Source organism: Aotus nancymaae, unplaced genomic scaffold, assembly GCF_030222135.1.
Source record: "Aotus nancymaae isolate 86718 unplaced genomic scaffold, 86718_ANA_hifiasm-v0.15.2.pri h1tg000067l, whole genome shotgun sequence".
NCBI lineage: Eukaryota > Metazoa > Chordata > Mammalia > Primates > Aotidae > Aotus > Aotus nancymaae.
This window is the reverse complement of record NW_026988482.1, coordinates 22,019,681-22,047,270: the sequence shown is the minus strand read 5'-3', so window position 1 is coordinate 22,047,270 and position 27,590 is coordinate 22,019,681. Positions and strand designations below refer to the sequence as shown.

Sequence of the window (27,590 nt, the reverse complement as noted above, 5' to 3'; positions counted from 1 at the left end):
GCCCATCCATCTTGGACACACTGGGGGGTTGTTTGCACAGATGCTTCCCCAGCCAGTCTGAGATGCTGACCCGTTCTGGGGGTCAGACCCTTCAGAGTCCAGTCCCTCCCATGTCAACCTGTGTTCTGTCCTCATCCCCGACTGCTGTGGAGCACAGATGCCGGGCGAGGCGGCATGCACTGTGCCTGGGGGATGGATAAGAAGCAGACACCCACTGTTCATCTACTAGTAATGAGAGGGGCCTGGGTCAGGAAAGGGGCTGTGAAGAGACGAGGCGTCTTCCTAGGGTAACAGGGGCCTCATATGAGCTAGACCTGAAGGATGGCTCAGCCTGGGACCTAGTGGGACTGGAGGAGGGCATTTCTGCCGGGAGAGCAATGAGTGAGATGGGCAGGAGCCAGAGGGCAGGGCGGGACGAGGCAGCAGATGTGGCTGGCAGGTGTGAAGTGTCATTTGGGATTGATTAGGAAGAATCTTACCACTTCCTCAAGATCACGGCTGAAGAGAGAATCCTCATCCCAGGGAAGGAGGTGGGAACTGGAATGGTGGAGGACCCCGAGCTGGGCCCTGCCAGGCTGCTCTGAACATCAGTGGGATCACTGAGGCGCTGGAGTCCCTGCTGGCCAATCCTGCCATGCAGAGACTGGGCACCAGCGTACTCTCGGGGCAGCCAGGGGCTCCTGCGGCAGCTGGGAGTGTGGACTGGGCGGGTCTTCGTACACAACGCACTCACTGCAGTAGTCAGGCTCATTACAGGGGGACTCCTGCCTGCCTGTTCTGTGGGTTTTGTTGTAAGGGTCTGATACAGCCCTGGCTGCCCTTGAACTCTTCCAGGACTCTTTTAAAATACTGCAGTCCCTAAGGATCTGTCCAGAGGCTCTTATTTATTTATTTATTATGTTTCTTTTTTTTTGAGAGAGAGAGAGTCTCATTTTGTCACCCAGGATTGAGTGCAGTGGTGCGATCTTGGCTCATTGCATCCTCGACCTTCCAGGCTCAGTGACCTTCCCACCTCAGCCTCCTGAGTAGCTGTGACTACAGGCACACGCCACCACACCCAGCTAATCACTTTATTTTATTTTACTTTATTTTATTTTTGTACAGACAGGGTCTCACTATGTTGCCCAGGCTGGTCTTGAACTCTCAAGTTCCAGCAATCTTCCTGCCTCAGCCTCCCAAAGTGAACCACTCTGCACAGCCAGAGGCTCCAGTTTCACTGGCTGGGTGAAGCCCAGTGAGAGGGTGGCCAGAGGGTCTTGTGGAATCTGAACTGCAGCAAGGGCTCGCAAATCCCAAAGGAGGCAGGGAAGTGTGAGGGGGGTCCCGGCAGCATCACCTGAACTCGGGGCTGGCTGCATGTGAGGGCAGGGTCAGGCTGTCCTCACTTGTCCGGGGACAAGAGCTGGCTGACACCGGTTGGAAGGGATTAGAATCCTAGTGAGCTGCCACAGTCCCTGGTAAGCATGAGTGCCTGTGCGTCCTACACATCCTCGCTCTTCCTCAGTTCCACCCCCTTCTTGGGAGTGTCACAGGCTCCTGGCAGAACCAGAGTCCGTGCCCTACGTTTGGGCTGGCACATTTAGTGGAACCGGCCAGAGAAAGGCTCTCTTCCTTCCTAAGGAGGTGGCGGTAAACAGAGGCACCAGGCTCTCTCTGCTCATTGCTCACATCATCATCTCTGGGGCTGTGCAGGTGCCCTCTGCCCCAAGGCTACTGCTGGGGATTCAGGTGTGACTGGGCTTTCCAGAGCCTCCTTCGGGCCACCCCTCATAGGCTGAGGTCAGTACTTCATTTGGGGGAGCCAGGCCCAGAGCCAGGAGCCTGACTTGCTCAGCAGGAGTGGGCCCAGGAGCGATCCATCTCAGCAGGAGTGGGCCCAGGAGCCTGACTTGCTCAGCAGGAGTGGGCCCAGGAGCCTGACTTGCTCGGCAGGAGTGGGCCCAGGAGCCTGACTTGCTCGGCAGGAGTGGGCCCAGGAGCGATCCATCTCAGCAGGAGTGGGCCCAGGAGCCTGACTTGCTCGGCAGGAGTGGGCCCAGAAGCCTGACTTGCTCGGCAGGAGTGGGCCCAGGAGCGATCCACCTCTTCTCCAGGGCTGCACCCTGCACAAACCCACCCTCTCCCTACGCTTTGCTTTGGACCCTTTCAGAACACATCACACTGTCTGTCATCATGCATCTCCTGTTAGGGCAGAGGGAGACCCTGCAGGTCACCCGGCCCAAGCCCCTCAGTGTGGGGAAAAGAAACTGAGGCCCAGCAGGAATGAAGCTGCCCCAAGACCCAGCTCCTGCCTCTCTTGGTCCCACACAAGAACCACTGGTTAAATAAAGTGCCCCCCTCCCGAAGCTACCCCTGCTCCCCAATCCCAGCAGGGTCTCGCATCCAAGGGGCTTACTGGTCAGGGCCCAGGCAGGCATCATGTGCTGTCCCCCATCAGGCAGGCCCACAGACGCCACAGGCATGTGATTCACGGGCCACTTGGAGCCTACTGGCAGTGAGGCTTCATCCCCTCCCCACTCCAGCTTGCTCCAGCGCCGCCGTTTACGTCATGGGTACGTGGCCTGCAGTTCACGGACCTACAGGCCCACCCTGTTGACTGCATACCCAGCGAGGCTTAGGTCCACCCTGTTGACTGCATACCCAGCGTATGTTGACTGCATACCCAACAGGCCCACCCTGTTGACTGCATACCCAGCGAGGCAGAGGTCACCCGGCAGGTTGAGGTGGAGTAGGAGCTTTTGGCCCAGGGACAGAGCTGGGAAGGAGGCAGGTCCCCAGGAGACCACCTGAGGGAAAAGGGCCGGATAAACAGAGTGGTAGGTAGAAGGCTCTGCAGCTCACAGCCTTCCGACCAGGAGTGGAGAAATAGGTAAGAGACCGACAGTGACATGAGAATTTCAGTACAGCCCAACAGACTAAAGTCAGCCTTCTGAAAGGACGCTGGAATTCAGCAAGATGGATGGAAGGTCCTTTACGGCCTACTCACTCCCATTGTACAGACGGCAGCACTGAGGCTCCGTAACTTGGGAGAAAGGCTCAGGCTAAGAGAAGCCAAGGGCTCCTCATGCCCAGCCTGTGAGCTGCTGCAGATTAAGGGGTCATTGGAGATTGGCGAATGGCCAAGGGAAATCTACCAGGTCCAGGGCCACGTCCATCACCCCTCACTCTCATGCCAGGCAGGGCAGCAGCATCTTCCTGCGCAAAACAAATGCTCGTCTCCTCCAAGAGCTGCCTCCAAGGGCCTGTCCTGCCTTTTGCCTTGGGTGATGAGGGACAGGCCGGCAGTGCCCTGCTCAGTCTGCAGTCTGTCCAGGAGAGGCCAAGCTACCAGAGCTCCCTGGAGTGCCAGTGGCCGGGTAAGCGGTGCAGCCTCATGTCTTCTTTCTGGATGTGCTCGTAACAGGACTGGCAGGAGAGAGGCAAGGCTGGGGCCAGCTGGCCTGCCTTATCCCAATCACAGGCACAGGATCTAGGGCCCGATAGCTGTGCGCACCCACCTCCCAACCCAGAGGAGGCATGTCTCCAACTCAGCCCTCAGCCACAGTCTGCAAGCAAAATGGGGCCCCTCCCTCTCCCACTGTGTTTGGGGATGCAGCCTGGAGCAGTCATGCCCCCAGGGTCCCCAGGGCTGGGATGCACTGCGGGACTCTGGGACCCCTTCCTGGCTCCTTTAACAAGAGCAGGATCAGGGACGCTTTGAGGACCCTTCCCACAGAGTCACACAGGTGCTATGAATTTGAGCTCACTCCCACGATGGTGAGATGGCGTTTGGGGAGGGGAGAGGGTCTGCCCCAGGAGCGAGGGCATTCCCACCTCCACCCACAGCCCGTCCCTCACCTCCAGGGCCGTGAGCAGGAAGTCATACAGGCCTCCTGTGTGGATGGGGTCCATCATGTCACGAATCAGGTGGATCTCAGCTCCCAGGTGCTGAATTCTGGAGAACACCACGCCACCAAGAGAGTGAGGGAGACAGAGAAGAGGGCTGTCATGGACCAGCAGCTGGGGAAGGACCCCTGGCCTGGATGGCTGGACACCTGGGGTGTGGTCCTCACTCTGCTTCTAGCACCCCAATACCCCGGCTGGGACCCTCCCTTTTCCGGGCCTTGGCTTCCCCATCTGTACAGAAAAAGGCTGCATTCATAAACGCTGGGGTTCAGAAGTGTCAGAAGATATCGTGGAGGGGTTCGGCTGGGACCCTGCCCCTGCCCTGCATCCCCAGCTCCCACCCGTCCGCCTCACCGGGCGCGCGACACCACGTAGATGAGCAGCGGCAGCAGGTCGTCCATGGGCAGCTTGTACTCCCGGCCCAGCACCCGCGACACGGTGCCCTCAATTTCCCCGTACGTCCTCTCCAGCACCTCCAGCTTCTCCCGTGGATCCACCGTGGTCCTGCAGCAGGGTAGCTGGCTCCAGGTCAAGCCCCTTAGTTCTGTCCCCCACACTCTGCCTCCGGACCCCCACCCCACTACAGCACACACTCACATGATCTTCTGCAGGCACTCGGTGGCTGACAGGAAGCACTTGTCCCTGACCAGGGAGCACCTCTGCATGGTGGAGGGAGTGGGCTGGATGAGGCCATGGCCCCCCAGCTCTGACATCCCCTTCTTCCCAGGGCCAGGCCTCAGTCCCTTGCCACCCTCCCCATTTCCACTGCCGGGTTCGGTGCAGCCCCACCCTGCGCGCTGAGTGAGCCAGGGCAAACACAGCTCCACTGTGGGCCTGTTTGTGCAACCATAAAACGGGTGAATGGTCTCCAGGAGGTTGGGAGGACCCGGATTGATAAGAAGCTAATAATCATAACAGGCACCGGCCACTGGGTGCCACCCAGTTCTGAGTGCCTACATCGATGGCTCTGCAACCCAGGGGCTTGTTGAAACACAGGTTCCTGGGCCACTCCCTGGGTTTCCGACTCGGTAGGTCTCGGGTGGGTCCACATTCTAACAGGTTCCCAGATGATCCTGATGCTGCCAGTCTGGCAGGCACATTTTGAGAACAGCTGCCTCATGTGCCCACTTCACCCTCACAACAACTTTGAGGGGGTTCCAGCCAAGCACGGTGGCTCACGCCTGTAATCCCAGCACTTTGGGAGGCCAAGGTGGGCGGATCATCTGAAATCAGGAGTTCGAGACCAGCCTGGCCAACATGGAGAAACCCCATCTCTACCAAAAATACAAAAATTAGCCAAGCGTGGTGGTGGGCACCTGTAATCCCAGCTACTCAGGAGGCTGAGGCAGGAGAATGGCTTGAGCCCAGGAAGCGGAGGTTGCAGTGAGCACAGATCGTGCCACTGCACTCTAACCTGGGCAACAAAGTGAGAGTTTGTCTCTAAAATTAAACAAATAAATAAAATCAGAATATTGAGGTGCTTCTGGCGTTGGCTCCCTTTAACTGATGAGGCAGCTGGGGCGTCATGCTCGAGCCGCTTGCACACGGTCACATGGCCACATAAGAGCCTGTGTTTAAGAGCCTGGTGCTTAGAGGACAGCAGGTTACCTCCACCACACTGGGAGGTCAGAATGACGGTGTCTCCTCCTAACCCACCCTGCCCCTCCCCAGCTCCCCTGCAACCTCCACCCAGCAATCGTGAGGCAAAGTGCTCCTCGAAGCTAGCAGGACCTCTGGGGGCCCTGGCTCGGGACTCAGGCCTCCCTCTCACCTGATTGCTCGTCAGCCTGAGGTCCTTGAGGGGCCACAAGTGCCTGAAATCGAAAAAGTGAGACAGGAGGCTTTGCCTGGACGAGGGGCAGGGTCTGAGGTCAGAGGGCAAATTCCCTGTGCCACTGTGTCCCCCGGCAGAGCTGGGTCCTGGAGAGGAGAAGGAGATCGGCCCAGGGCACAGGGAGGATGGAGGGATTCCTGGAGAAGGCAGCACTCCAGAAGCTCCAGGGAAGCGAGGGCTTGTACGAGCCAGGTCATGGTGGCCGCCAGAGAGGGAGGGCTGAGAGACGGCAGTCTGTCCTGGAGGCTCTGGTGAGCCGGCACAGGGCTGTGAGCCAGGAGTGCAGCTCTCACGCAGCAGAGCTGGAGGCTGTGGTGGGGACGCGGCACTGAGGCAGCGGGGGAGGCAGGGCACACTTGGGAAGCATTGGCAGCCAAGTCTCCAGGCTGGTGGCTGGTCAGATGCAGGACACATTCACCAAGATAGAAGAAGAAACAGGGATTTGCAGGGTGGGTGGGAAGCACCATCTCTGTGCAACAAGGGAGACCGGGATGTGGGAGCAGAGAGGGTGCCTGTGCCCTCCACTGGGGACAGTGGGGTCACTTGTGGCATCAATGGATAGATGGGACACTGATTTTTTGAAGGACATTTTGGAGACTGAGGGTGGAAGGGGGCCCTGGGGTGTGGTCAACACCTCCTGACTTGCTCACAGAACAGTATTCAGTTTCCCCTGAGGGACCTCCTCTCCTCTCCTCTCAGCCCACGTGCCCAGAGAGGTGACCTTGCCCCAGCCTCAGCAGTGGATATTCAGGCAGGCCTGATCAATCATGGCCAGCATTCAGGGGTGGGCTTAAGACCCAAGCAGAGCCAGTGAGGGACTTCAGGGGCTCTGTGGGAGCTGTGGGAAGGCAAGGCCAGCTCCTGTGGGGACTCCAGGAGTGGAGCTGATAGGGTATGAACCTGAAGCGGTTGGTGCTTATGGTGTTTGTCACCACAAGGGGGAACCTGAGAAGGACCAACAGAGAGAAATAGAAGGTGCTTCCCTCTGTCATTCTGTTGAGCACCTAGATCCAGCCACACCTGAATGCATAAGCTTAGAACTTGGTGGGTGCACGAGCCAATCAACCCCAGCCCCACCTTTTGGCTGAAGACAGTCTGAGTCGAGTTTGTGTCATCTGCTACACTAGAGTCCTGGCTAACACGGCACCGGGGAAAGGAAGTCTTACTTCTGCACATCCAGGAACTCGAGCAGTTGGGTGTCGGGGAAGAGGCTCAGGTTGGCGATGCCCTGGCTGTAGAAGCTGTCCTCCCGCTCGTGAAGCAGCAGGTAGAGTGTGAAGAGCTCTGAGTAGAAGCTGGGCAGCATGAGGGGCAGCACCAATCCATGCACCTGGAGGTCCCTGAGGGGGAGATCGGAACAGGATGGGATGAGCAAGGTGGGGTCTGGGGTCACTACTTGGCGTCACCTCTCACAGAGCTCCCAGTCCCACAACAAACAGTGTCCCGGCCTCCAGCCTCCTCCTCCGCAGAAAACCTTTTCCAAGCCTGTTCTCAGACATCATTTTCCCAATTCAATTCATAACCTCATTCTCTCCTTTGACTTGGACAACCAAGATGGCAGGAGGGGTGGGAGTGTGATCCCCATTTGACTGAAAGCAAAACCAGGGCCCCAGATGGACCAGCAGCTTGCATCCAAGCTCGCAGCAGCCATTCCGGGCTGATTCAGTTCGACCTCCTAGTTTGCTGTGCTTCCTAGGACTCCGGGGGAAGTTCGCCCTAATGTCTAACCCCATTTTCCTTGCCTCCTGCAATGTAGTGACAGGAAGGCCTCTCTGATCAGGAACATCTCCAGGTCTGGAATCTAAAGACAAACTGTAAGGTTTGCTCCAGGGACTGGGGGAGACAGATTTAATGACACACCTGACTCCTGTCTGACCTCAGGCTCATCCCTACCAGCCCTCGGTTTCCCTATCTGTGTGCAGGGAAAGGAGGGTGCCTCGGGGAGCTACTCACACTGCGCGGGAAAGATGAGATTGGGATCATACATTTAGAACAAAGATGCATTCAATGCACTGTAGCAGTGCCCCTCCCTGGTTCCTCACAGAACAAAGGTCATGGGTCATTCTAATCCACAAATGATGTGCAATGCTTGGCCAATAGCATGAATACCCAGCACTTCCCCAGAAGCACCTCTTTCCCCAAGGGAGGGCTCAGGGGCAGGTGCAAGAGGCCTCCCTGGACTCGGCAGAACCCAGGGAAGCCTGGGCCAGTCACCTTGTCTCTGTGTCTTCATCCTCCTCCAGGGTCTGGCCCTTGTGCTGTAAGGCAACTCGCAGGAGACCCCTGTGAGCCAATGAGAGAGAAATGGTGTGGCTGCCACCTCCCACAGAACTGGAGCTCCACCGCCAGTCAGCAGAGACAAGAGCAGGCAGCCTCTCAGAACCGTGGGCATGGCCTGCAGGCTTCCTCCTCTCAAACCACAGCAGTTAGAAGGCTGGAGCTCCAGGATGTCAGCCTGAGAATCCTGGAGCAGCAGAAGGAACTACAGCATCTAAGGCTTCTATTTGCAATGTTTGGTGGGGTCACAGCTCAGCCTGGGACTGAAGATGTGTTCTGAGTCCAGGGTCAAGCTCAGCCTACAGTGGGGTGAGAGTGCCCCTGGGTCAGAGTCAGCCCAGGGCCTGGCTGGGACGTGGACTCTAGCTGAGGGCTGCAGCTGGCCCTTGCTTTCACCTCCCCCACCCTGCAACCCCTTTGCTCAGCAGCTGCGCACTGACCAAGCCTTTGGTTCGTTGTTGAATCAGACCTGGGGTAGAGACACTGGCATTCCTTCCAGGTGAAAGGCAGAACAGATGCCTGGAAAGGGCAACACCACTCCCCTGGTGTCACAGAGCAGTGGCTGTCCCAGGGGCCACCGAGCTCACCTGTAGGCGGCCCAGAGTTCCCGCGCGTGCTGCTTCACCTCCTCCTGGGCCATCTCCTGCAGGTGCTTGTTGGCCCCGACACCTGCGTAGGTGGCCTGGAAGGTCAGCATCAGTGTCCGGAGCAGCTTTCCCAGGGGGTGCAGCGAGTTGCTCAGAGCCTGGGCCAGTGCATAGGGAAACGAGAGAGACTCAGCACCGGGGTCTGGAGCACAGCACGCCCACACCACCTTCCAACACTTCTCCCATCCCATACATGGGAACAGAGGCCCTCTGAGGACAAGGGGCCCACAGACCTGTCCCCTTACAGTCAGCACCCTGCTATGAAAACTAGGAGCCATTCCCCACCATGGGCAGTGAGAATGTCACCCCCTTGGCCACCCCGGCAGGGCTCTCACCTTCCTGAGGTACGGCTGCAGGGCCTTGGACTCCCGGTGCTGCAGCAGCTCCTCCAGGATGTCTTCCATACTGCCCGCACTGTCCTCAGGGTGGGCCCTGGGCACCACAAAGAGCGTCCCTCACCACGTCTGGGCGCAGGACCCTCCCCCCAGGAAGCCTTCCTCCCTGGCCCACCCTGACCTGTGCATGTGTGCACAGCCGGGCCTCACCTCTCGCAGCACAGGTAATCCTGAGACGTGCGCAGCTTCCTGGAGCTCTGCACGTGGAAGCCCAGCAGGGCCTCCTGCAGGTCCCCGGGGCAGCCGGCACACACAAAGTCCCGGAAGGGGCTGTAGACTCCCTGCCAGCGGCTTTCCACAGGGAAGGCACCCACGCCCAGCTGCCTGCGATGGGGGTGGAGGGTGGGTGACAGGGCAGGGAGAGATGGAGCTGCGGCAGGCAGGACTCTGCCCAGGCCCTTGGGGGTACCAGCCTGGCCCAGGATCAAGCCCCAAGAAGGGTAGATGGATCGAACCATGCAGAGGTGGCTGACCTCCACGGCTCCAGGAGAAAGAGCAGCAGAGAAAGGGACAGACAGAATCTACCCTGCGATGAGAAGAGAGACAGAAGCACACGGAATCCTGGAAAGATGGAGACAGAAAGGTGGGCAGATCTGGAGGCCAACCCAGAGAATGGGTCGTGGCCCAAGAGAGACCAGTGCCCAAAGTCTGGGATTCCTCTCCAGGACATCCCGCTCTGCCCTCCCCGACAGCCGGTTCCTTCCTACGGCTGATTCCACCTTGGCCAACAGGCCGGGGCCTGGCTACGCGTGTCTAATGGAGCCCTGCACTCCAGTCTCCTGCTCATAGGCTACCCCATACCTGCAGCTTACACCCACACCCGGGCTGGAGCCTGCCCCTGGGGACTGCTGTCCATTCCCTGTCCACTCCTGCTGTCAGGGAGAAGCAGCATGCAGGGACGGCAGACCAAGTGGTCAACTGTACTCCCTCCCTACATCTGAAATGCTGCCGGGGACCACTTCCCATTAGAACTGCCACCGACACAGATTCCTTCCTCTGTGCAATACTAAGTCTTCCTCAATAGAGGTGGCAAGAGCAACAGTTTTCCAAGGAGAAACGCTGTCCCTACGGGAAAAGAAGTCTATCCCCCTCTCAAATAATCCTTGATAATGACTCTGATTCAACTTAGCAAGTTTCCTTCTTTACCTTGGCTGCCAGGAAACTCAGCCAGACTAAATGATCAGTCGTAAATGCTGTAGGGCCCATCTGCCTATCCCTGACTTTTAAGGTTAGCACATCCTCTTATTGTTTATTTTTTTCCTGTGCATTTACTTTGTAAACCGTATTGTATATTTTTGAGACAAAAAAAAAAAAGCAGGATCTAAGCAAAGCCTACAAATAGTATTTTTCTCCAGTTTTGTAGTGTCCAGCATCATATCCACGTAGCCCCTGATTGCAAGAGTCTCTGACTGGAGTTGTGCACCCTGGGCTCTCTGAACTCCCTAGAGTGCCAATGGGGGGTGCAAAAATTCCCCTCTGATGAGACCTGAGTCCTTGGAGTGGAAACACAGACACATTCTCAGATAGGCCTAGAGCCAGGGGACCAGGCACTCACCTCTTGCGGGTGCTGCTCGGGTCTGGTGGGAGGGCAGCCGTGTCCAGCACACCCTGTGTATGCAGTCCTCTCCCTCCCCCACTGCCAAACGAGCCCTCCAGGGTGAAGCCATTGGGGAAGGTGACCTTGCCCTAGGAGCCAGCAGAAGGAGCAGGGATGTCTGTCTGCCCCACTGCCCTTCCAGCCAATCGTGACAGGTCGCATGCCTGTCCGTCAGTGTCACAGAGGCTAAGGACTGACGAGTGGGCTTCCTGCCATCCATTCAATCTACCCCTCCCTGAGGGGTTCATAAACCTCTATGCCTGCCGAGCCCCCTCCCAACAGCTGTGCCGTGTCCCAGGGGCTAGCTGGCCTCTGACGTGGGAAGAGGAGGGAGATGGAGAAGGGACAGAGGCAAGAGTGGGGAGGTCACCACTGAGTGGCTGGGGTGGGATAAGCTCAGAGAGACAGGCAAAGCAGGGCCTTGCTGCCTGGTCCCATTCATAGCAACCCAACCTCCAACCCTTCACTCCAGTCGTTATGAAACCGAAACACCCCCTACATTTCTAGAGGCCCCGGACACATTGCCTTTTGCTGGGTCCTCTCAGGGAGGCACGCACTGAAGGCCAGTGCCTCCAGGGACAGCTGCTCAAGGCACTGGTGCTGGTGGAGGACATGTATTCTGAACTAGAAGGGTACGGGGGACACAACCAGGAGACCACTCGCACCCTCTGGACAGCAGGCAAGACCACCAGTCCCCTCTCACTTCACTCCAGAATCAATCGTAACCCTGTGGCAGGGAGAAGTTGCTGTGCCCACCCCTTGGCTGCAATGGAGGTGGGACAGACCCTCCCCTACCTGCTCCCGCATCTGTCTGTATCCCCAGCCCTGAGTCCAAGCCGAGAGATTACAGACCCCAGCCAAGGCCTCGGTGGGGTGCGGAGTGGGGCCTCGGTAGTCCTCACCTTCCCCATGAGGGTCAGGTCCCTGCTGAAGGTGCCCTCATACAGGGAGTCGTCTTCAGAGAGGAGGATGCCTGCGCCCTTGGGGAGAGGAAGCCAGGGAGGGTAGAAGTGGCAGGTTAGGAAGGGCCTAGAAACTCGGGGTGGGGAGAGCTGGCAAAAAAAAAAAAGGAGGTGTGCCCTGACACATGGGGAGAAGGGCCCTAGGCTTCGTCACTCCCCGCAGGACTGTGCCCAAGTGGGACTTTAGCCTTTGACCTCCTGAGCACCAGCCCCAGGGACCCCATCGCTGGGTTTCCCAAATGATACCCTCTGCCCTGCTCCTCACCTCAGCAGCATCTCCAGGAAGCTCTTAAGAGCTCAAGAAATGTGTGACTTTCTCTGAACCATCCCTGCTTCCCTGCTCGTCACTGGCCCTGGGGACCACAGAGCTAACCAGACTCCCTTGCCCCATGGGCTGCTAGGAAGCTCAGAGCCAAAAGGGATACTATGAATGTTCAGCTTAGTTCTGAATCTATTTTGTGTCCTATTCTTGTCTTTTCTTCCTCTTTCCTCGAAGGCCTCCTTCAATCCTTTCCAGGATGAAGCGGAACGTAACCAAACCGACAAACCATAATAGCAAGAACAGCCATCAGGCCAGAGCTCCACACTCCCTAAGCACCTGGCAGGGTATGGGTGAGGCAAACGTGGGAGTCCCAGGCTCAGCAAACCAGGTGTGAGTGTCAGCTCTGCCACTCAGTGAAGGTGACGCAGAGCAGGCCCTCTGATCCCTCTGAGCCTCTCGTTTGTCATTCACTAGGGACACACTGGGGATAACAGTGACATCAACCTGCAGGGCTCTTGGGAGGATCCCACAAGATCAGGGTGGGAGCTTAGCCCAGAGCCGGGTCTCAAGTTGGGGCTCTACAAATGTCCACTAACGCATCATCATGAGTACACGCCCCATTCTCGCTAGTTCACTGAGTCTACGGTAAGTATTCTTAACCTGAGTTGCTGATGGGGAAACCAAGGTCGGGCAGAGCAGGGACTGGCCAGGGCCAGGGGTGGTGGGTGGTAGAGCTGGGTTCCTTCCCAGGTCTGGCTCCCTCCAGCACCCAGGAACACAGCCCCCTTTCCCATCCCTCCCTGAAAGGCCTCAGCTCAGCCTCAGGGCTCCCAGCGGGAGTGGGGTGCAAGGAGAGGGTAGCCGAGGACACACTGCACTCACCACGGTCTTGTCCGCCTGGAAGGTGCCCTGGTAGCAGACACCTGCCTGGGTGACCATGACCCCCAGGCCATGGCGCTGACCAGCCTGCCACATGCCGATGTAGCGCTCACCCCTGGAGGGAAGGGATGTGGCTGGAGTTGGATCAGACTAACTCCCAGGCACCTCCTGGGTGCTCTGCTGGCACGGGGCGTCAGGGAGTGCAGATAAGGGATGGTGACATCACCTGAATCCACTCAACAGACACATGGCCAGAGAGATCAGACCCCCAAGGAGAACAGAGGGTGGAGGAGGGAGGGAGGCAACCTAGGAAGGGGATCTGGGAGGTTTCTCCGTGGAGGTGGCAGGAAGGACAGGTGGAATAGGGGTGTGTGCAAAGCCATGGAGGCAGGAGCATGCGATAGATACATGGGAACTTCAGTGGTCCAGAAAGGCTGTAGGGGTGCACAGGAGGCAGCTGGGGTGAGGTCAGAGAAGCAGGCGAGGCCATGATTGCCCGGCCAAGGACCCAGGGCTTTATCACACGGCCCAGAGACCCAGCAAGCGCTGCAGTTTTTAGATGCGACCGAGCAGGGGTCAGAAACACCTCTCTAACACCATGAGGAGGGGTGTGGGGTGGGAGTGACCTTGCAGTCAAGGTGACCAGGACTCCCTCAGCCTGAGCCTCTGTGGCAACTGAGGGACTGGAGGGAAAGTGAGGGGCTTAAGAGAGACATGGTGGGGGACGAACGGCAGCCTGCGTCCTGCGGCAATCTGGTCTGTGAGGCTCCCGTCCGCCCCTCCATCCTGGGAGTGTGGCTGCGGGGCACTCACCTGTCACCGTCCTCCTCAACGCCATAGCCGCTCTTCTGGCCCCTCTCCCAGTGGCCCGTGTATCTGAAGGGCTGGGGGGCCTGTGGGCCACTCTCAAGGACCCCAAAGCCGTGCCGCAGGCCCTCCCGGAAGTAGCCCTTGTACACCTCGTCGGTGCTGTACCTGGGGAGGTCATAAACAGCCAGCCCTGCCTCATGGAGCTCAGCCCAGAGGATGTGCTTATCCCATGAGCCCCTGAGCCAGGGCCACTTACTCACAGATGCCGTAGCCACACATACTGCCATCTCGCCAGTGACACTTGTAACAGTCGAACCTGTCCTCCGAGGCCTGGGGCAGCAGGCGGATGCCGAAGCTGACAGCGTGGTTGTGGGGGTGGGGATCAGCCCTGACCTGAGACGCCAGTCACACCGGCTCCAGGCCACCCAGGAGTATCCCTGCCCGCAAGGAGCCTTCTGGACAACAGGGAGAATCTCAGAGGCCCTCAGCCTTCCTATTCTACAAAGGGCCCCTCTCAGGACCCCCTCCCTCCAGGCTGTCCCCACGCACCCTGGAGCACCTTTTGGCCTGTACCACTCCCTTCATGACCTCGAGCTGAGACAGGCCCCCTATTCGGGGTCTTGGTTCCCCTTTTGTACAGTGAGGGGACTGGACCAGATTGTCTCTAAGTTCCTGCTTGAGGGTTGGGAATTCAGGAAGGGGCCCGCTGGTGACCACAGCAGGGGAGGAAAGCACTCCCGCCCACCGCATGCCTCGCAGCAGCAGCCCCAGCCAGCCTCACCCGTGCTCCAGGCCCTGGCAGAAATTCCCCGCGTGATTCCGCCCATCCGGCCATTTCAGGGTTCCCCTGGAACACAGTGGAGGTTCACAGGCCTCAGGCCCTCCCATCCCTCAGCAACCTCAGCCGCAGACTTTCTCAGATGCCCTTCCTTCCTCTTCCCTTGAACTGGACTCTCTGCACCCACTCAGTCCTCTTGTCTGAGCTCCAAACCCCCCTCAGAAAGCCCCTTTAGCCCTTTTCTACTCCTGGCCCAACTGTACCAGCAGACTCATAGGGCACACTCACCACATCCCATAAGGAAAGCCCTGGAGACATCTAGGTTCTCTTTTTCCCTTGGCCAACGGGAAGCTCAGAGCTAAGCATCAAGCTCAAGTTTAATGCTGGTCAGAGGGGTTTCTACCATCCTCCTCCCCACTTCCGTGTTTTTTTCTGTCCTTTTGTTCATAAGTCTCCTCAAGCCCTTTCTGGAAGGAGGCAGTGTATTAGAAACTAGCAGAGGTGCTTGAGACTGTGGCCTTGTGAGTCCCTTCTGCTCTCCGGGTCTGTTTTCCTGGCTGCGGCACGGGGTGGGGCCACATGGTCTGTAAAGGCTTGCCTGTCTGTGGGGTCACACAGGCCTGTGATTGAGGCCAGCTCACCCTATCACTTGCCCTGAGACCTTGGGCAGGCCATGCCCATCACTAGGCCTCAGTTTCTGTACCTACAAAATGGGTAAAAGCACTTACAGAGGGCCTTTATGAGGACCGACGGAGACAGAATGTGTGCAAACCATTTCACCACCAGCAGATAATGCGTACAGATACAAGAATTATCCTCCCACCCTCCTAAGAACGGAATGGCACCTGCAGGCTCTAAGGCCAGCACCCAGTGGCTGCCCCTTGTCCTCTAGTGTCACCGTCAAGACTTTATTTGGCACAGACCACCTCTGGGCCAGGCCCAGTCCAAGAGGACTTAAGAGGGACTCTGAGAATTGACTGTCCACAGGGAGTAAGCGCTTCTGCTGCACGAGCTGAGACAATCAGGTTTGTGTGCTGCTGTCTGCCCCCAGGCCCCTGAGGAGCCCCACCTCGCCACCCAGAGCTCCTGCCACTCACTTGCCATGGGGCCGGCCCCTGCACCACTCGCCCTCGTAGGTGGCCTGGCAGAGCCGGCCCTCCGCGCGGAAGGTATACGCTGCACAGCGGTGGGCGGGAGGCTCAGGGGGCTCCAGGCCGGCCCCCAGCACGGGGAAGTCCTTCTTCCCTCTCAGGGCCTGGCGAACGGCCTGGGTCACCTTCCACTGCCAGACCGCCTGGTAGGAGGGGGAACCCGGGGAAGTGGGTCACCACTGCTGGAGGCTTTCCCTCCAAGAAGCCCCCTGGCACAGCTCTAGGTCCCACCCCTCCACCGCCACCCCCTACTCTGTTCTGTCACGTGGGGGACCCTTCAACTGCTCCTTGCTGCTCTCTGGGGCCCTCTAACCAACCTGAGATCCTCCTCCGCAGTTTCAGGGCCTGCCCAGAGTTGGTCAAACAAAACCCCAGGGCAGGGATCAACACAGGACCCAATTCTGTCTTTGCAAAGAAAAGTACCCTGTTCTTTTTGGCATTCTAATGCCCGACCCGGATTTACTCTGACCCAGACCCCAGAGGCCTGCCAGCAGCTAGCCGCCGCTCCTGTGGGGCCCTGCAGGGTTGCATATTTCTGCCCCTTCCTACCCGGTCCTGGGACCCCACTCCCGCAATTCGCAGCTCACCCACACGCACCTGGCCCTGGGAGTCCTTGGCACAGAAGGAGAACTCTTCTTCCGGCGTGAGGAGGTGAAATGTGCACCTAGACAGACGGAGGCGACGAGTAGGCCCCAGCTCTGTCCAGGAAGGTGGAGGGGCCCAAGCCAGAGCCCCGGGTGTGGGCACGTTATCATGGGGTAAAGGGAAGAAGGCCTGGGGCATCAGCCGAGGGCGTCGCTCACCCGTCCTGCCCAGGATCCACCCACACCAGCCTCAGATCAAAGGTGTGGACGTTGTGGCCCTGGAAGAGGACAGACACAGGCGTCATCAGAGCCCAGGCCAGGTGCTCACCCACTCTTTCGCCCAGGCTTGCCCCAAGCTCAACCCCGCGTGGCCACCGAGGCTACTCTGCCCAGCTTGTCCAGCACCGAGCCCCCCTCCCCTCTGGCCTGCCCCCGCCTGGGGGCAGCTCCTCCATGTCCTTTCCAGCCCTGGGCCTGGCCAGGAACTTGACCAGCCTCCAGCGCCCTGTGGCCACGAGAGTGGTCTGGAAATGGAGCTGGGACGCAGTCAGCCTCTGCTGGAAACCTCTATGTCTCCTGCTGCCTGGGGGTTGAGACACTGCTGAGCCTAACATTCACAACCTCACAGCCCACTCCGGGCTCCTGTGTCCCTCGCTCTCATCCGCTTCACAATCGCACCTTCCTGAGCTTGCCCCAACCTCTGCTCACTGTGAACCTTTGCTCATGCTGTTCCTTCTACCTGGAATGACTTCCTGCTCTGAGGGCCAGAAAAAAGCCCCTTCCTCTGGAAGATTTTGTGTAGCAACTTCCTGCCTGGTCCAGGCAGGCTGATCACTGCTCCACACCAGGAGGCGGAGCGGGGAGGCCCAGGCCTGAGGGTGAGAAGGAGGTTGCCAACCATAGGCCATGGACGAGAGACAGCCCAGCAGACACAATGTGCAAAGATCCAGCGGCAGGAAAGGGCTAGCACAGGGAAGGGACAGTGGCCCATCAGCGTCCCCGGAGCGGAGTGTGAGGTCGGGAGTGGACTAAATCAGGTCAAACTAAATCAGAACCAACCCCAAAGTCAGGCTTCAGGGGACACCGCCGTAGGCTGGGCAGCAGCATACCTCGGGCCCCATCCACCCTGTCTGCACGGGGGTTCCAGGCCAACCTTCTAAGGGGCAGAGAAGACAGTGCTGCAGACCTCACCAGGGCAACGTGATTCCAGGGAGACGAACCACAGCTGGTGACTGGCCATGCAGCAATTCCCAACCCCAGGCCTGGCTCCCTCTGACTCCCACAGTGCTGAGGGCCCAGGCACTGCTCCTGTGGGGTGCTTTTCTCTAGAGGCCTTCTCATCCAGCCCTCCTCAGTCACCCCTCAGTCACTCATGACTTCCTGTCTGGGGTTCCTCTCTCATTTGAGTACAAAGGGAAGTAAGAGTTGTCAGGTGTCTTCTATAGAACAAACTTACTCACAATGACCCCCACTTTCCAGATGGGAAAACTAAGGTGAAGACATTTAACCAAGGACACCAGCTGGGAGGGGCTGAAGTGGCGACCAACCTTGGACAGCCTTTCCGCTCAGCCCGTGCTCCTCTGGGGACAGCTCCAGCTGACCGCCCCTCCCCAGCACTCTGCCTTTCTGTCCGTGACCATCCCTCCAAGCCCACGTGCTCAGTCCCAGCAGCGTGTCCCTTTCCTGCTCCTTTTCCAACCAGACCCCAGAACCCTACTGTGGCCCTAGACCTCGGGTCAGCCCCACCCCAACCTGCAGCAAAACGAGGACGTCGTCGAAGAGCAGCACGCGCTCAGCCCGCAGGGGTGAAACCGTCACGGGCACGTCCTGGCTGTCCTGCAGGAGTCTGTGAGCAGGGGTGCAGAGGACATCCTGGCAGGGCAAAGAGGACCGTACAAGGCTTAGGAACCTCTGTCCTGCAAGCTGCCAGCCACTCTGCCACCTCCCTCTGTACCCCAGACACCTCCCAGGGGCCTCCTCCAGTGGACCAGGTGTGCACCCCGGGTCAGTGATGGACAGAAATGCACAGGTGATTCATCTCTGGCCTCTCCCAGCAGGGCGGCAAGTCTCTCTCTTGAAGCTTCAGTGTCCTCTCCCACACCTGTGCCTCGGCCCAGCCATGCCCTGTCAGTCCTCTCCTGGGATTCAGCACCCCCGCCTCCCTTCCGCAGTCCTCGTTCCTCATTCCTCATTCCTCTACCCTCCTAATTCTCCACACCGGGTCCAAGCCTGTCACGCCCTCAGGGCACACGGGACTCTCCTCCCTGCAGGGACAGTCCACGCCATGGTAGGCAGGGACAGAGGGTGTGATCAGTGACATCCTCAGGAGAGGGAGCGGGTTCTGCTGATTGCCTCTTCTCTAGGCCAGGTCAGGGCCTGGCCCAGGACATGCTCAGCAGATGGATAAGAACGGCTGGACAGAGGGACCTGACAGCCGCCTAGTTCAGCCAGCACTTCCCCTTCCATATGGGAAAACTGAGGCCAGGAGAATACAGCCAGCAGCTCACGCCCCCCAACAGCTCCATGCCCAATGTGGAACCCCCTCCCTAACTGCCCCTCAGGCCCCCAGCTCACCCTCGGCCGGCCTCTCAGGGTGTGCCAGAGAGCCTGTGTGGCCGCAGCCTGGTCCAGTGCCTGCTTCATGAAGGATTGCAGGTTCCCAAAAAGGGTGATTGCGTTCACCACCAGCTCCCGGGTTGGGTGACGCTGAAGCGGGACAGGGCAGCCAGTGAGCGGGGAGCTTGTTGGAATCTTCCCCTGCCTGGTGGTAGTTCCATAGCCCAGTCCTGACCCCGGCTGGTCAGGAGGCCTGAATCTAGGCCAAACTTTGCCCTTTTCTCCCTGACGGCTCCTCTTTTGCTGGTGAGGCAGCGGGTAGAATATGAAGGTGCTTCCCCAGCTCAGCCTGGGGCCACGTGTGCTCACTCCCAGGACACGATTCCACCCCTGCTCTCTGGGTCTCTGCTGGCTCTACCAGGACAGGGCCACATGCCTCAGACACCCACTAAGATTCCCTAGGGCAGAACCATGACTTTGGAACCCCTCCTCAGGGCTGGGACATGGGTCCCCCATGTCCCCTGGAAACCCCAGGACAGGGCTATGACTCCCTCAATCCCCCACCCCTGGTCTTTCTTGTACTCAGGTTCCTGAGTACAGGCTGAGCCCTCAGAGTCTGGGACCTGTCCCTCCCTTCCCTCGCTTCCCCACAGCTGCTGCCCCTTGTACCCACCTCCCCAATGGTGTCCCCGAGGCTCAGCAGGAGGAGCACGTACTGTTGCACATGATGGGCGAGTGGCTGGTGGAGGGCCTGGCCCAGCGATGCGCCCACCGAGCCCTCTGAGCTCACGCCTGACAGCAGCTGGCGCAGCGCCTTCCGTTGGCCCCGCCAATACTCGCTGAGCGTAGAGAGGGCCACACACCACCTTCACCCCCTCATCCATTCCTGCACCCACACTGCAGCCTCCCTGCCCTGGCCAATCCCCGCAGATCCCAGGGCCAGCTCCAGGCCCAAAACCTCAACCCTATCAGATCAACGCAGTGCCTGAGTTACCCTCACAGGTTTAGGAGCCGTATCTCAGAGTGTGAAGGGATCACTGACCACAGCCATCCACCCTGAAGGTACCCTTCCTTCCCTGTCCCAAGGCCAGCCCAGCTAAAGAGGGTCTGGATTCTGTTCTTGGCCTCACTAGGCCTTCCTCCTTCTCTTCTGGTGTGGATCAGTGCAGACTTGTAGAGCCAGGAGTCCTCCAGGATGAGTCGTGGGCTGTGACACCCACTGCTCTGGGGATGGGGCTTCCCCGACCCCACCTCGCTCAGGCACTCCCACCCCCTCAGGGGCCTGCACCAGCCCTGTGCTCACCTTCTCCTCTTTGCTGCCTTCTGGAAGGCCTGCACCACCATGCAGCCTGTGTAAGACTTGATATACCTGCAGGCAGCACAGAGGACACTCTGCAAACCCAGTCCCCAGCCCCAGACCTAAGCTGCTGGTCCCGAGGGTCCCCAGATCCCACCCACTAAGTAGCTGCAGCCCTGAGGGTCCAGACAGTGGCCTGGCTCTGGGCATTGGAGACCTCAGCTCCTGAGCCAACAAGACAATTCTAATATACAGTCTGTCTTCCCGGGGAGGCTCCAAGGCTCAGTCTGGAGAGTCTGAGCCTGCTGTCAGAACACCCAAGCCCAGGTGAGGCTGACCCCAGGTGAGCACCAACCCTGGACTGAGCCCAAACCTTTGCCTGAACCCTGACCCCTGGGAACCCCAACCCCAGCTGAACCTAAATGCCAGGTGGCACTCTGACCCCAGGGCTCAGCCCCAGCCCCCCTCCAGTGGTCTTACTCCACGTGGGCCTGCAGGACACGGTCAGCATCTCGCAGCAGCAGCAGGGACTCCAGACCGGCGGAGTCCGGGTGACACAGCCTCTCCTGCAGTGAGTGCAGACTTTCCTCCGTCACTTCCCAGAGCTGCTGGGAGCTCTTGTGCAGCTGTTGCAGGAGCTGCAGGCACTCTCTGACCCAGGGATCCGAGGGCTCTGGGGCTGGGGAGGGAGTACAGCCACACTGTGAGTGGGGGACATGGGCACCATCTCCCAGGGAACATGCAGAGGCCTTGGGTGTTCACATGAGGGCCACAAGCACCGGCCAGCCCTGGATCTGTGGCAGAGTCCCGCATCCCTGGGATCCACAGGACAGAATTGGTGCACCCTAGAGCTGAGCAGCGGGAGGGCAGGCTGGAGCAGGGGCAGCACCCTCGAGGAGGAAATAGAGGTATACATCCACCTCCTCCCTTAACAGGGGTAACCCTGAGAACCTTAGGGAACTAAGTGCATACACAAATTCCCCTCTGGCTCTGGGCTTCCTCATCCTGGACTCCTCAGGTCCAGAATGTGGAGTCCACAGGGTCACACAGTCCTCTGCCATTTCACAGATACACAGAGGCACCTGTCCAAGATCTCACAAGTGAGACTTAAGCTGGAAGTGAAACCTACACATCCTGTGTTCCAGTCAGGGCTTTTCCTGGCACCACCAGGTGCCCTAGGTGGGAGCAAGATGAAAATTCAAGCAGAGGGCAGTCTCCAGTCTTTCACCCTGGGAGAGGAGGAATTCCATATCTGTGCACAGCCTGGTCTGGGCTACCGGTAGGTTCATGGCCTGGCCCCTTGGGGTTCCTTTCAGAAGGGAGTAGTCGGGCCGGGCATGGTGGCTCATGCTTATAATCCCAGCACTTTGAGAGGCTGAAGTGGGCGGATCACTTGGAGTCAGGAGTTCAAGACAAGCATGACCAACATGGTGAAACCCAGTGTCTACTAAATATATGAAAATTAGCCAGGCATGGTGGCAGGTGCCTGGAATCCCAGGTACTTGGAAGGCTGAGGCACAGGAATCACTTGAACCTGGGAGGCAGAGGTTGCAGTGAACCGAGATCGCACCACCTCCATCAGAAGATGCTGACACCAAGTGTCACCACTCCTATTTGAGGTTGAGAAAGCTGTGGCTCAGCGAGTCCAGCAAGGTAGGACTCCTGTCCCTGGGATCATTCCTAGGTACCCTTCCCTCCCGACTAGAGAGCCTAGACTCACCGGCTAGAAGCAGGGGCTTGAGGACAAGGCTGTTGACATGGGCGAGGGTGGCTGAGAAGACCTCCTCCAGCCGCAGCAGGGCTGCCTCCTCAGGGCTGCACATGGCCGGGGTGCCGGACTTGGCCTCCTAGATAGGGCACAGGTTATAGCTCAATAGCATGGGCAGGCGCAAGGCCAGTGCCCATCCTCTCAGGCTCAGTGCCCAGAAGCAAGGTCCGTGACCAGCCACATCAGAACTGAGCGGTGAGCCCAGATCGCCTCACAGGGGAGTTCCTGGATGGCGCTGGCCCCCGCCCTGCTCCCTGCCTGGGCCCAGCAGAAGGGTCCTTGAAGGAGAGAGAGGGCTCAGAGCTGCCAAGGGGAGCAACCCTTTCTTCTCCAAAGGGTAGATATTCTTTAAGCCCAGTTTGGTCTGCTCGTTCCTCTGCTCAAACACCCACCATGGATCCCAAGTGCCCAGGGTAGTATTAGTGGTGCCCTGGTCTCAGCCCCCTTTCCATTGAGTCTCCCTTCAGGGACTCTGCTGCCTCTGTAAACAGGGACATGCCGTCAGAGGAGGCCAGCCTTCTTGTCCTCAAGGCCATGGCTCGGGACTCCCTGTCACCCACAGGGCTGTGTAAGCAAGGAGAGGTTTGAGGGCATGGGGGAGTCTGGAGGCCTCCTGCTGGAGCCACAAAGGATGGGCAAGAAGCGAAGAGGAAGAGAGGACGCAGCATGCAAGGGAGAGCACTGTGAGCGTAAAGGTTCCCGGGCGTGAGGGCCCGACTCCAAGGGCAGCCCACCCAGCAGCACCCCGAAGGGCCACAGCTTCTCTGTGCCTCAGCCGGCCATGGACAGCCACGGAGGACTTTAGAGCAAGGTAACGATGGGATCCAAAGTCAGATTTGGGGAGACGAACGTATGACAGCTGTAGAAGAGATAGTGCCGGGCAGTGAGAGTTCCATGTGGATGGGAGCATGGTCCCCCAACCGGATGGAGGGATAGCTGATCACAACCATCCACCCTGAAGGGGGGCCTGCTGGATGGGTGCAGGCCCTTGGGGTGGGCAGGTGGGCTTGAGCCTTGAGATTTCCTGTCCTGGAGTGAGGGACGTTCCAATCAGCAGGATCACCTGGGAATGCAGTGCCCTGCCTGGAGGGAGGGGCGATGAGAGCCCTGGGCTCAGACCCACCCCCACAGCCAGGCTACAGCCTCTACTTCAACAAAGCCCTCCCCCACCAGATCCTGGTACCTTCACTTGGCAAAGTTCATCTGCCCAAATGGCCTGATCAAATATCTGGGGCAGAGAGTTAGAGGGTCTTTTAGCCCAAGACCCGCAGACTGTCTCTTTCCTTGTCTCTGACACTCTGAGGCTTTGGAGTTAGCCACCCTGGGTGGGGCAGGGGCAATAATCAGGGCAGCCAATGATAAGCAGGTGGCATAGACAGACCCAAAAGGGTGCATGGGAAGGGGTCTCAGCCCTTCCCTCCCCACCCTGCCCCGAGGGTGCCAGGGTGCATCCCAGGCCGCTGGCAGAGCCTACAACTCCCAGGGAACTGGCTCTGGAATGGAGTGGGGCGGGCCCCTCAGAGCTCTGGCCAAGGGCCCGGGCCAGACATTCCTGCCCCACCTTTCCTGCTACTGCTGCTTCGGGAGGGTGAGGCTGCAGAGGGAGAGGCAGGAAGCGGAAGCCGCCTGACGCCCAGCTGCAGCCATCTTCTCCCTCTGTGGGCCCCTGAGGCAGCCCCAGGCCCCGAGGACACAGGGGACTCCAGGTCAGCTCAGGCAGACCAGGAGAGCCCAGCCAAGGGAATAGGAGTTCAGCCAGGGCCACCTAACTCTCACCCATGTCTCCTGAAACTGCTGGAATGGAAAGGCCCTTTGGGGATGACCTTTCCACTCTCAGCTGGCCATCGGCTGGGGTCTAAGCTAAGAGGTGAGGACATTCAAGGCTGGTTGGGTAGGTGGGAGAAAGGGTAAGGCTAGGATGGGAGATGCAGACTGGGAACCAGTTCAGTGCAAGTTGAAAAGGTACTGCAGTGAATAACTCACCGCTAGGAAGACTTGAACACCACCATCCCTACACTCTTCTGGGGGCCAGCACCCCGACTCCAGCCGACACCACACCTTGGCAAGGAGCTCTCTGGCCCTGGAGACGCCTCTCCTCAGGTTTCCTGTCCTTTGTCCCCACTGCCCAGTCTCAGCAGCTGCCCCAGGAGCAGCTTCTGACCACCCCCCACCCCTCACCTGGCTGCTCAGCCCTGGCCAGGCCTCAGCTTATCCACAGCCCTACTCCTCTCTGTACCTCAGCCATCCCTCTACAAAATGGGGGTTCAACCAGATCACAGCATTTTTTTTCTTTTTCTTTTTTTTAAATTAGAGATGAGGTCTCACTATGTTGACCAGGCTGGCCTCGAACTCCTGGCCTCAAGTGATCCTCCCATCTTGGCCTCCCAAAGTGCTGGGATTACAGGCATGAGCCACTGCATTCAGCCAAAGCAGATCACAGCTTTTCAAACGAATTAAGTCTCCCCTCAAAAGGACAAACAGGTACAATGGGGCTTCTCTGGGTGTAGGAAGCTGGTCCTTAGACTCCCCACCCCACAAAGCAGCCTATGACCATTGGGGTCCAGACTCAAGTTGGCAACTGTTAATCTGGGGGATCTTCCACATCTGTGGCCCCAAAGGGATCTCTAACCCTGGGAAACTGAGTCCCACCACCCAGAGGAACGGGCAGAAGTTAAGCATGGCTGGGAGGCAGTGGGTTGGCGTAAGACTGCGGTAGAAGCTGGGATTCGGGTTGGGTGGCCCTGAGGGGCCCAGCTCCCAGGCTAGGGAGTTTGAGGCTTCATCCTCGAAGCGATGAGGAGAGTGTAAGTACAGGAGTGAGGCAGCATGAATGTGCATGAGTGTGCGTGAGTGTGCATGAGTGTACACGTCTGCAGAGCAGGAGGAAGAGGGGCTGAACCTTAACATGAGGGCCCTGCAGGAGAGGCCCCTCCCCAACCCCTGTCCCACCCCTAACCTTCCCCCTCCAGTCAAGGGCATGGCTTCCACACCCTCTCCCTCCCTCCAGTTCAAAGGTTCCTTAGTGGCAGGCTGTGCCCAATGTACAGATGGGGAAACTGAGGCCCAAGAACAATGGGAGGGCCCAGAGACACTATCTGTAGAACTTGTGCAGTGTTCAGACCCAGATCTCTGGCTCCAGTCCAGCAGGCTCTCCTGAGCTAAATGGCTCAGAGAGGTTGGGCAACTCACCTGAGGCACACAGCAAGATCCTGGCAGGGCTGTCCTCAGATGGTCCTGATGCTCACACGGGGTGGGGCCGGGTGAGGACAGAACTGGCCAGTCACAGCGTGCCCAGGTGCGTCAGCGGCTGCCGCTGTGGCGCTCTAACCAGTACCCAGACCTGGTCTCTCCTCTGCATTCCTGGCCTCTGTCCACACTAGGTCCCTCCCAGGCAGGATCACTGAGGCCTCCCCTATCCTCTCCCAGGCCTGGCTCCTCAGGCCCCTGACACACCTCATCATGACACTCACTCTGGTATTTCCTGGTCTGCAGAGGGAGGGAAGTCCTGCTTGCTGTGGAGGCTTTTTCCTGGGCTGCCCTGGAAGCCCCTTCGTTGTCTAGTGCCCAGTGGGGCACAGTAGAGACGCACTGCCCTAGGGAGGGGGCGCTGAACTGTCACACCTGATCCCTCAGTCTCATGCTCGCCTCTCCCCGCACCACCCTTCCTTGGCCCCTCCCCTCCGTAGCTCCAAGCCTCTTGTCCTGGAAAGAGCACCCCTCCCTGCTGTCCCGTATGTCCCAGCTTCCCTTCCTCTCCCTGCCCAGGCACACACTCTGTCGCTGGAGTTTCCCAGACCCGAGCTCCCTGTTCCAGTCGCCAGGCATTTGTCATGCGGCTCCCATGCGAAAGGCCACCTCTTGGACTCCTGTGTCCTGCCCTTCCGCCCTAACCAGCCGGCGTCACCTCCTCCTGGCAGTCTCTCCTGCTGGCTGGGGCCCCGCGGCCCTGGCACCACGGCTCAGATCGGGCTCCGGGCGCTGCCCCGAACTCGAGCCGGCGGGCAGCCAGGCGGGGAGGACGACGCTGTGAGCCCCGCGGGAGCCGAGGGGGGTCTCACGAGGGGCTCGGACGGCCGAGGGTGACTGCTGCCGGGACCGAGGAGCGGGGCGGGGACTGCGGCTGCCGAGGGCATGCGGAGGCGGGAGCCCCCACCTGGACGGGCTGAGCGTGGAGCGCAGAGACCGCCCGCAGACGCGCGCCCTCCGTCGCGCCCTTACCTGAGCGCCGTGGTTGCCCCGCGCCGGGAGTACCCGCGAGGCTCCTCGCTTGCACCCCCTGCTCCTGCCCCCTGCCAGCCCCGCCCCCTCCGCAGACTGTCCCACCCCGCCCCGCCCCGCCTCCGGTGTTGCTCTGGAGTTACAGGGTGGCCACAGGCGGGCCACAGAGGAGGTGGCGTGCGGCATTGATCCGTCCCGCCGCCCCACGCCTCTCCTGAGGTCTCCCTCTGGCGTTCCCCGGGATACCGAGGCCCCTGGGACCCGGCGCCGGAGGCCGCCTTGCTGCCCCCACCCCCTGCTTGCTGCCCAAGGGAGGGGGCACTGAACTGTCACACCTCATCCCTCAGTCTCCCTCAGTGCGGAGGCAGGAGCCCCCCACTGCTGCCTCCGTGACCTGGGGTGCAGCCCGATGACCTCCCCAGTCTGCCCTGAGTCACAGAAGCTGGCACACATGGAGCGCTGTGTGGGTTCGTGGAACTTGGAACCGATAGAGGGGTATACTGAGGTGCCCTGCGGCCCCCTGAGCTGGATGTCCATGGCTGGCTGCCCCTTCTGTGTGACATTGGGGAGGTTTCCTTCCCCTCCACCGCTCCTGAATCTCAACATGGCCCAGTAGAGCATGAAGCCGGCCGGGTGTGCTTTGTGCCAAGGCCTGTGACCTTGAAAAGGGTGGCTGAAGACTGGTCTGGGACAAACCCCAGGGAGCAGGAGAGAACTTAGTTCAAATCTGTAACAAAGAAGTCCCCCGCCAGCCACCTGATCCCTCTCAGGCCACCAGGCTAGTCATCCATTGCTCTCAATGGCACCCAGGTTCCAGTGAGGAGGAGGTTCAGGGTCCAAGGCAGCTGTGGAAGAGTAGAAAGGGTGACCCACCAGCCCCTACTCAGTCCTGAGGAGGTAGGAGGCATCCCCCATCCTGCTGGGCTGAAGGGACCTCCAGTGGAGGTAAATGGGGGCCTGCAGCCTGCCAAGCTCATTCCCCTGTCTCCCTTGGGTTGTCACCAGTGGGAGCTTACCGTCTGCCAAGCTGCACGTCACCCTTAGGCTTGGAGGGTTTCCAGCCTGGGACCCTTGCCTGAGTGACTGCAGGCCCCAGCGACCTCACCCTCTTGCCCCACATTGCCCCACATTGCCCCACATTGCTCTCCTCCTGGAGATATCCTGCAGAGCCACCCCTCCCTGCTTCTCCATCCCTTCCCAGACTGCCAAGGCCCTGCCCTCGCTCTGGCCTCCCCTTTTCCAGCCTTGCTTTCTTGCACCCCCTGCTGCCTGAGGGGCTCCATTCCCAAAGGCCCTGCTCCTCTAGTCCTCGCCTGCCAGGGGTGTTGCTGTGTTGGTGGGTGGGGGCTGCCTCAAAGGAGGTCTCTGGTGAAGTGTCCCTCTGGCCCTCTGGGAAAGCCTCCCCTTTCCATGTCCTTCACCCCCAGGCTCCGGACCTTGACCCCCACCAGCCTTCACAGCCCTGATGGCCTGGGGAACTGTCTGCCGGGGCACATGGTCTCCCTGAGTCTACAGCACAGCCTGGCAGAGCCACTGCCCCAGCAGGTGGAATGAACTGAGGCTTCAGGTTCTAAACAAGCCTCCAGGGTCTTCCCTGTGGGGATCCTGTGTGCCTGTGGGGCAATGGGAGGGAGCAGAACATTTTGGAAGGAGATTGGTATGCGGCCTTATGCTGCTTCCTCTTGCTGTG

At 59.3% G+C, this 27,590-nt stretch overlaps 1 protein-coding gene across 3 annotated transcripts; it reads right to left on the bottom strand.

The window, feature by feature from the left end:
- Positions 1-1,056: 1,056 nt before the first annotated feature.
- Positions 1,057-25,964, bottom strand: ALS2CL (ALS2 C-terminal like). Of its 3 annotated transcripts, XM_012438532.3 has the most exons (27): positions 25,901-25,964; positions 24,872-25,275; positions 21,635-21,761; positions 20,395-20,593; positions 19,921-19,986; positions 19,291-19,456; positions 18,636-18,767; positions 17,814-17,933; positions 16,281-16,339; positions 16,075-16,141; positions 15,424-15,620; positions 14,330-14,395; positions 13,805-13,903; positions 13,552-13,713; positions 12,742-12,853; positions 11,538-11,615; positions 10,594-10,724; positions 9,189-9,362; positions 8,979-9,075; positions 8,584-8,741; positions 7,934-8,002; positions 6,886-7,059; positions 5,657-5,699; positions 4,483-4,544; positions 4,240-4,389; positions 3,838-3,934; positions 1,057-3,405 (listed from the first exon to the last, which is right to left on the bottom strand). In XM_012438532.3, exons 3-27 carry the CDS (start codon positions 21,735-21,737, stop codon positions 3,325-3,327), a joined length of 2,862 nt encoding a protein of 953 aa, XP_012293955.2. In that variant the 5' UTR covers positions 21,738-21,761; positions 24,872-25,275; positions 25,901-25,964; the 3' UTR covers positions 1,057-3,324. The 3 variants fall into 3 exon arrangements, with proteins under 3 accessions (XP_012293955.2, XP_064223091.1, XP_064223092.1); XM_064367021.1 differs by lacking the exons at positions 15,424-15,620; positions 20,395-20,593; positions 21,635-21,761; positions 24,872-25,275; positions 25,901-25,964 and having other exon boundaries at positions 13,809-13,903; positions 19,921-19,980; XM_064367022.1 differs by lacking the exons at positions 19,291-19,456; positions 20,395-20,593; positions 21,635-21,761; positions 24,872-25,275; positions 25,901-25,964 and having other exon boundaries at positions 19,921-19,969.
- Between the last annotated feature and the right edge of the window lie 1,626 nt (positions 25,965-27,590).